Source organism: Xenopus tropicalis, chromosome 8, assembly GCF_000004195.4.
Source record: "Xenopus tropicalis strain Nigerian chromosome 8, UCB_Xtro_10.0, whole genome shotgun sequence".
Taxonomy (NCBI): Eukaryota; Metazoa; Chordata; class Amphibia; order Anura; family Pipidae; genus Xenopus; species Xenopus tropicalis.
Genome location: NC_030684.2, coordinates 121,819,648 through 121,828,249, shown reverse-complemented (window position 1 = coordinate 121,828,249; position 8,602 = coordinate 121,819,648). Strand labels below are relative to the sequence as shown.

The following is an 8,602-nucleotide window of genomic DNA, read 5'->3' as shown; positions in this document are numbered from 1 at the left end:
TAAATGTGGACCTATGCAAAATCAGTTATTTCATATTATTATATACTATATATCATAATAGACTGATCAAGGCAAGAGTTGATTAGTTACTGGCAAAAGGCAAACCTGTTACCATTGCTTCATAGCCCATTTAGTTAAACATAAGTTTATAGTTAAGGTTCTTATTATTAATAACAATAATAATAATATGGTGTTATATCTACAGATACACAGTAAAAAAAACGAAATTCTGTACCAGGTGGTGCATTGAGTGTGGCATTTTTTATTGTGTTTTGCTGGCAAGTCATCGCATTCTATCACCATCTAGAGGCAGGATTTAACACTCAAAAAATGGTGTCTGGACATAGAGAGAGAAAATGTGAAAACTTGCTGGCTGGTTCTGTAACACTCCTTTCTTGCAGCAATTTTTACAACACCAGCAAAAAGTCTATTCCAGCCAGAAAGTTTTACAGCAATTTCTCATGTAACAAACAGGTTTCTATTTGCAATTAGCATTCTTAATTAATTTTATCTATTATTTATTTATTTTTATTTTATCTTTAGGTTCTGCTATATCTCCAATGATTGCTCTAATACAAGCCAAGGGCCACAATAACTATGCCAGACAAGAACCAAAGCAGCAGCAGTGGATTCATTCTCCAGGGTTTCTCAGATTACCCAGACATACAGATCCCATTGTTCTGCCTGTTTCTCCTGATCTATCTTCTTACTTTACTGGGAAATGTACTTATCCTAATAGTGATTTACCAAACCTCATTATTCAACATTCCTATGTACTTCTTCCTGTGCAATCTTGCATTTATTGATATGTGTAGTTCCTCTATTTTTCAACCTAAACTTCTCTTCATGCTCTTAGGAGGAGACAATACAATTTCTTTTGGTGGCTGTATGACCCAGTTACACTTCTTTTTGTCTTTGACATGTGCTGAATTTATCTCACTGACTGTCATGGCATATGACCGCTATGTTGCTATTTGTAATCCTTTGAGGTATTTGGTTGTGATGAACAGAAGGGTCTGTGTCTTTTTGGTCATCTCTTGCTGGATGTTTAGTTTTGCAGAACCAATGTTACACACTGTGCTCATATCCCATTTACCTTTCTGCAGATCACGGACAATCGACCAATTCTTTTGTGATCTTTCCATATTATTAAAACTGTCTTGTGCAAACACTGTTTTTATTGAGATGTTGACATTTGTTTTTGGTTCATTGGTGGCACTTCCTGCCTTTGCACTTACAGTAGCCTCTTATACCTACATCATTTCTACTATTATAAAGATCCATTCTGCTACAGGAAGGAAGAAAGCTTTCTCTACTTGTACCTCCCACCTCACTGTGGTCATTCTTTCCTATGGCACTATACTCATTACTTATATGAGGCCTACATCTCAATATTCATCCACTTTATCAAAACCATTTTCCTTTCTCTACACTGCCCTGATACCATTAATCAACCCTTTTATATACACGTTACGAAACAAGGATATTAAACAACAAATATCCAAAAAGATAGAAATCAAAAGGGGTCCTTTATGAATGTCAGGTGCAGTGCTGTGAACAAAAATGAATGCAAATATGCGACTGCATTATGGGTAAACATGTCGGTTTGTGTCAGAAAATGCACATTACACACTGCACTTGCATTTAAAAATTATTCTTCTAATCAGTTGGTTAGTCCAGGCCTTTATAGGTCCAATAACAATGTATTTGCATTTAAATAACTAAGGTATTAACATAATGGGCACAGTTACATTCTTTATTATTAGAGTGCTTCAGGACTGCCAATTTATGCTCATTGCCTTGCGTGCTGAGCATTTTGCCCAGGGATTCTTGTCATAGAATGAATGAATTTGAAGCTCTTGGGACATCCAAAGGGACAATCTAAGAGCAAAAAACAGGGTTCTTTGTGTTTACTTTTTGCAATATAGATGGTACCTGTTGTCCTCAGCATAACTAAAGTGGAAATCCTCATCTAATTTCCTTCTTGGTGAGGTTTCTATGGAGTCCCTCCTTCTCCTGTTGATGTTGTTTTGCATGAAACAAGCATGCATAAAAAAATCCCATACTTTTTGGCAATGATGCCCTGTTATACACTTGTAATAAGTAAGCATGTCCCCTCACATGCACCTTTTCTCCAGAAAAGACAATCATAACCTTAATAGTCTACCATTATGGTTTAACTCTTTTATCCCCTCTACTAGTTTAGATGCACATTTATTTGACTGAAGCCAAAAACTGCGCTGAACTTGGTGAGACCTTACCATGGAGATATAAAGAGGCTGAATTATGTTTTCATCCCTTGGTTAATGTCCTTTTTCTGTTAGACAGTACTTAATTTGGTTTAGTCAATAAATGACACTGCTTAATTAATGATTCCCCCAACACACTACCATTTTTAATATTTTTATTTTTTTCAAGTTTTCATAGCATACATAAGCATTATTTGTTACATATAAAGATGCATCGTTAGTTATATAATGTAAAATCACATTAATCTTATTTATGTTACCCATTTTTGCCTAATATTTATTTTCTGGTGGGGCATTGCCCCTTTAACTTGTTTTCCACAGTTCCTTCGACATTATCACTTTTATTAAACATTAGTAACTGTAACTAGATTTCTTATCATTTACCATTTAGATAAGATATTGTACAACATTGCATGTTTCTGTATTATATGCTTATGCACGTTAACCATAATAAAATCCATAACTGTATAACTGAGGTATGGGGATACAGTGTTACACAAAGATTAGTCAACACACTACCATTTTTATGTATAAATGTATGTTATTTTTACTGAGTTCAATACTGAACTCTATTTGCCAGTTTGTTGCCCAGATTTACAGTTTAGTCAGATCACTAACTGCAAAGTAGCAGAATACTGCATGGAATTGCACAATTTAGTATCATCAGCAAAAACAGAGCCAGGACTTTCAATGCCCACCTCATGGTCACTAATAAACAAGTTAAAATCAAAGGACCAAGGACTGACCCTGCAGTATTTCACTAACAATGCTGCTCCAATTAGGAAATGTTCCATTTATCAAAACTCCTTGTAATCTATCCATCAGCCAGTTCTCTATCGAAGCATAAATATTATGTTCCAGGCCAATATTCCTTAATGTGATCATTAACCTTCTGTGTGGTACTGTATCAAATGCTTTAGCAAAGTCTAAGTAGATCACATCCACTGTCATCCCATAGTCGAGGTTACTGCTCCCCTCTTCGTGGAAGGCAAATCAATTGGTCTGGCACGATCTATTACGCATAAAATAAAGTATATCAATGAAAAATCCAGTTCTTGGGGTAAACTTACCCATGTGAGTATGGATCCAGGTGCACATGCCCCAGTCCTTCTGCTTAGGGGGATTACACTTTTCTGTAATAGCAGACTGTCATGAAAAATAGAGTATCGAAGAAAATATGATGCAATTAATAAACTTGTGCCTTGAAAGGGCAGATCATAAGACTGTGATCAAGTGCCCTTCATGCATGGAATGCATAAGACTTGTGTTTGAGATGTTTTCTCTTTAAATAAATAAATGTATTTGGGGCTTAGGTTCATACTGCTTCTCACTGCATTTAATGTACTTGGGGAGAAAGTTTCTACTGCCTTACTGTATTTAATGTATTTGAGATGTCATCTAATATATTTTAGATCGCCAAATGGAAAACACACTACTTATGGCAATCCAGTATAATTGCTTGAAAATGCAGAAAAAGGCATTTTCCTGCAATTAAACTTGATTGCAGTGTTTAATGTTTTACATGAAGCAATATAAGGGGCACAAGTTGGGTCTGTTTACCTTGGAGAAGAGGCGCTTAAGAGGTAACATGATAACTATGTATAAATATATAAGGGGATCATATAATAACCTCTCTAATATTTTATTTACCAGTAGGTCCTTCCAACGGACACGAGGGCACCCACTCCGTTTGCTGTGAAGTTGTGAAATTCCCTCCCCGAATCAGTCGTACTGGCTGATACATTATATAGCTTTAAGAAGGGGCTGGATGGATTCTTAGCAAGTGAGGGAATACAGGGGTAGGGGAGATAGCTCTCAGTACAAGTGAGGGAATACAGGTTTATGGGAGATAGCTCTCAGTACAAGTGAGGGAATACAGGTTTATGGGAGATAGCTCTCAGTACAAGTGAGGGAATACAGGGTTATGGGAGATAGCTCTCAGTACAAGTGAGGGAATACAGGGGTATGGGAGATAGCTCTTAGTACAAGTGAGGGAATACAGGGGTATGGGAGATAGCTCTCAGTACAAGTGAGGGAATACAGGGGTAGGGGAGATAGCTCTCAGTACAAGTGAGGGAATACAGGGGTAGGGGAGATAGCTCTCAGTACAAGTGAGGGAATACAGGGGTATGGGAGATAGCTCTCAGTACAAGTGAGGGAATACAGGGGTAGGGGGGATAACTCTCAGTACAAGTGAGGGAATACAGGGGTATGGGGAGATAGCTCTCAGTACAAGTGAGGGAATACAGGGGTATGGGGAGATAGCTCTCAGTACAAGTGAGGGAATACAGGGGTATGGGAGATAGCTCTCAGTACAAGTGAGGGAATACAGGGTTATGGGAGATAGCTCTCAGTACAAGTGAGGGAATACAGGGGTAGGGGGGATAGCTCTTAGTACAAGTGAGGGAATACAGGGGTATGGGAGATAGCTCTCAGTACAAGTGAGGGAATACAGGGGTATGGGAGATAGCTCTCAGTACAAGTGAGGGAATACAGGGGTAGGGGAGATAGCTCTCAGTACAAGTGAGGGAATACAGGGGTATGGGAGATAGCTCTCAGTACAAGTGAGGGAATACAGGGGTAGGGGAGATAGCTCTCAGTACAAGTGAGGGAATACAGGGGTAGGGGGGATAGCTCTCAGTACAAGTGAGGGAATACAGGGGTATGGGAGATAGCTCTCAGTACAAGTGAGGGAATACAGGGGTATGGGAGATAGCTCTCAGTACAAGTGAGGGAATACAGGGGTAGGGGAGATAGATCTCAGTACAAGTGAGGGAATACAGGGTTATGGGAGATAGCTATCAGTACAAGTGAGGGAATACAGGGGTAGGGGAGATAGCTCTCAGTACAAGTGAGGGAATACAGGGGTAGGGGAGATAGCTCTCAGTACAAGTGAGGGAATACAGGGTTATGGGAGATAGCTCTTAGTACAAGTTGATCCAGGGACTGCTCCGATTGCCATCTTGGAGTCAGGAGGGAATTTTTTCCCCTCTGCGGCAAATTAGAGAGGCTTCAGATGGGGTGTTTTGCCTTCCTCTGGCTCAACTAGCAGTTAGGCAGGTTATATATAGGCATTATGGTTGAACATGATAGACATATGTCTTTTTTCAACCCAACTTACTATGTTACTATGTTACATGTTAACGCAAGTAGTTTCATGTATGTGGTAAATAGAGGTGTTAGTTATAAAAGCCAGAGGACAAAAACAAGGACAAAATAGGTGCATTAGTCTAGGCAGGATAGGATGAGAGCATGAATAAGCATTTGAACTATTTTTTGCAAAAGAAAGTGGTGGATCTTGTCAATACTGGGTAGGAAGAAATGGCAGGTTTTGAGAGTTGTGTTAATATGATCAGAGAAGATTGCACATGGAACCTTATAGTTCATAGTAACAGTTTGAACACTGGGTAGCAAACTGGCAAATAAGGTTCAGTGTCAGTCAGTGCAAGGTGCAAAGTGCACTTTGGTAGAAATAATATAAATACAAGTTATATACTAAAAGGTATTGTGTTGGAGGTATCCTTAATTAGAAAGGACCTGGGGATTTTGTGGATAACAAGCTATGTAACTCTAGGCAGTAGCATTCAGTGGCTACTAAAACAAATAAAAAAAGGACATTGATTTAACAGATGAAAACATACTTTTGCCTCTTTATAAGTCCCTGGTAAGGCCATACCTTGAGTATGCGGTGCAGTTTTGGGCTCCAGTCCTTAAGAAGGATACTGAAGAGCTGGAGAGAGTGCAGAGACTGCAACTAAACTGGTAGAGGGAATTTAAACTTGGACTTTCTTTCTCTGGAGAAAGGACCTCTGCAAAGAGACATAATTACTATTACAAGTACATTATAGAGCATTATAGACAGATGGTTGGGGATCTTTTTTTAATAGAAAAGATCAACTTACCAGAGACTTTAATCTTGAGGAACTAAACTTTCATTTGAAGCAGCAGAAGTAACAAGAAAGGGAAGTTTAAGAACAAACTTCATGTTGGGTTGAAAAACATGAAGTCACTGAATGAAATCTGACCTGTTGTTGGCTCCGCCCACTTTTTCTAACCTTGGGCCACAGTTATATAGTAAAAACACTGTGCAAAGTTTGGGGACCCTGGTTTTGATAGTGTCTGAATTAAATTTCCCCACTGAAAGTTTATTAGTGACATTTGATTGGCGGTTGGTGGCTCCACCCACTTTTTCTAACCTGGAACTGCAGTTACCCAGTGACTAACTCTGCAAAGTTTATGGACCCTAGGGTTAATAGTTAAAGAACAGCAGCAGTTTAAATTTAAACCGATAAAAGTCAATAGGTGAATAGTGATTGGTGGGTGTGCCCACTTTTTCTAACCTTGAGTCAAAGTCACCCAGTGACAAACAGTGGGCACCCTGGCATAAATAGTGTGAGAATGACAGCATTTTATATTTAAACCAATAAAATTCAATGGATGAAATCCAATTGGCTGTTAGTGGCCCAACCCACTTTTCCTATTTTAGAACTGCAGGCCCCCAGTGACCAACTCTGCAAAGTTTGGGGACTCAGGCATAAAAATTGTGAGACTGACAGCATTTTACACTTCACCATTGAAAGTAAATAAGTGAAATGTGATTGGCTGTTGGTGGCTCCGCCCACTTTTTTCCCCTAACTTTGAACCGCAAATACCCAGTGACTAACTTTGGAAAGTTCAACAACCCTGGAATTAATACTTAAATAATGGCATCAGTTTAAATATAAATCAATGAAGTTTAATGGGTGGAAATGGATTGGCTGTTGGTGGCTCCACCCACTTGTTCTAACCCTGAATACATTGTCAGCCAGTGACTGACTGTGCAAAGTATGTGAACCCTGACATAAATAGTGTGAGAAAGGCAGCATTTTAAATTTAAACAAAAAAAATTCAATAGGTGAAGTCTGATTGGCTGTTGGTGGCTCCACCCACTTTTTAAAACCTAAAAATGCAGTCCCCTAGAGACCCTGGTGTTAATACTGTGAGAATGGCAGCAGGTTTAATTTTCCCATTAAAAAATCAATAGTTAAAATCTGATAGAAAAAGTGGGTGGAGCCACCAACAGCCAAACTCTGAACCGCAGATACCAGGTGACTAGCTCTGTGAACTTTGGGGACCTTAGTATTAATATTTAAAGAATGGCAGCAATTTAAATTTAAACATATGAAGTCTATAGGTGAAATCTGATTGGCTGTTGTTGGCCCGCCCACTTTTCTAAAGTTGAAAAATAGGCACCCAGTGACAAACTCTGCACAGTTTGGAACCCTGGCATCAAACCAATAAGATTCATAAGATTCAATAGGTGAAATCTGATTGGCTGTTGGTGGATCCGCCCACTTTTCCAAGACTAAAACTGCAGTCCCCTAGAGACCAACTGTGAAAAGTTTGGGGACCCTGAGGTTAATACTGTGAGAATGGCAGCAGGTTAAATGTATCCATTGTAGGAGGAGTAGCGTTTAGAGAATGGGGGGCGCTAAGAATAAGAAGCGGAAGAATAAGCTAAAGTCAAAGAAAAACCCAACATAATTCTTCACAGTGTGGGCAGTGAGGTTGTAGAGTGCTCTGATGTTGTGATGCAAGTGTGGCTTGGATGGTTTCTGAACAGGCATAACATCCAAAGCTTTTTTTTTTTACACATTCTAGAGGAGAATTATGAGGTATCATTTTGGTTAGAAGGCACAAAATCACCTCCACTCAATCTAAAGGAGCGTGCCTACTAACTAGTATGTCATACCATAGCACAGCCCTATGTGGATAGAGATTCTGTAGAGAGTTTGCCTGCAACCAAATATATGGTAAATTGGCACACTCCCTTACAAACTCTCCCTACTGAAATAATTGGTTATAATTTATCATAGTAAGTTTAATGACAACACGTTTCACATTTTACTTCAATTGCTCAGTCCTAAATAAGCTCTCATCTTAGTTCCATACCAGGCAGTAACAAATGCTGGAGTGACTGGCAGATTCAGTTTATGTTGTACATGTTGTGAGCCTTCCTTATTTTTAAAATGTCCAATAAGATTTACATTTTAGATGTGTTCTAACTTTTGGAATGTTTAACATCTGCAATAGCATGGGAATTATATTATTATTATATTATTTAATATACAATAACTTTCAACTCAACTATATCTCAGCAAAGTAAACTGACCAGAAAGAGCTCTAATCTGTTCTCTTTCTCCCATATCATAAAAGTGTCTTAGTTGTTCAAAATTTCTGTTGCCCCCTGTAGTCTCATACAGAATACATAGAGTGGTCTTGTTATCCTTATCCGAGCCGTAGCTAAAATGCAGACAATTTTTTTCGCCAGTGTATTCCATTGAGCTTTGGTTATATCGGTCTCGTGAGTGTTT

General features: G+C 38.7%; 1 protein-coding gene across 1 annotated transcript; it reads left to right on the top strand.

Moving 5' to 3' along the window:
• The first annotated feature begins 584 nt into the window (after positions 1 to 584).
• LOC116406810 (olfactory receptor 6Y1-like) lies at positions 585 to 1,536 on the top strand. Its single transcript, XM_031891722.1, has one exon. The coding sequence runs from the start codon at positions 598 to 600 to the stop codon at positions 1,534 to 1,536; it is 939 nt and encodes a 312-aa protein (XP_031747582.1). The 5' UTR covers positions 585 to 597.
• Positions 1,537 to 8,602: the final 7,066 nt, after the last annotated feature.

What these genes read in the sequence shown, in the direction of transcription:
- LOC116406810 (XM_031891722.1), top strand. Translation starts at nt 598, where the DNA reads ATGCCAGACAAGAACCAAAGCAGCAGCAGTGGATTCATTCTCCAGGGT.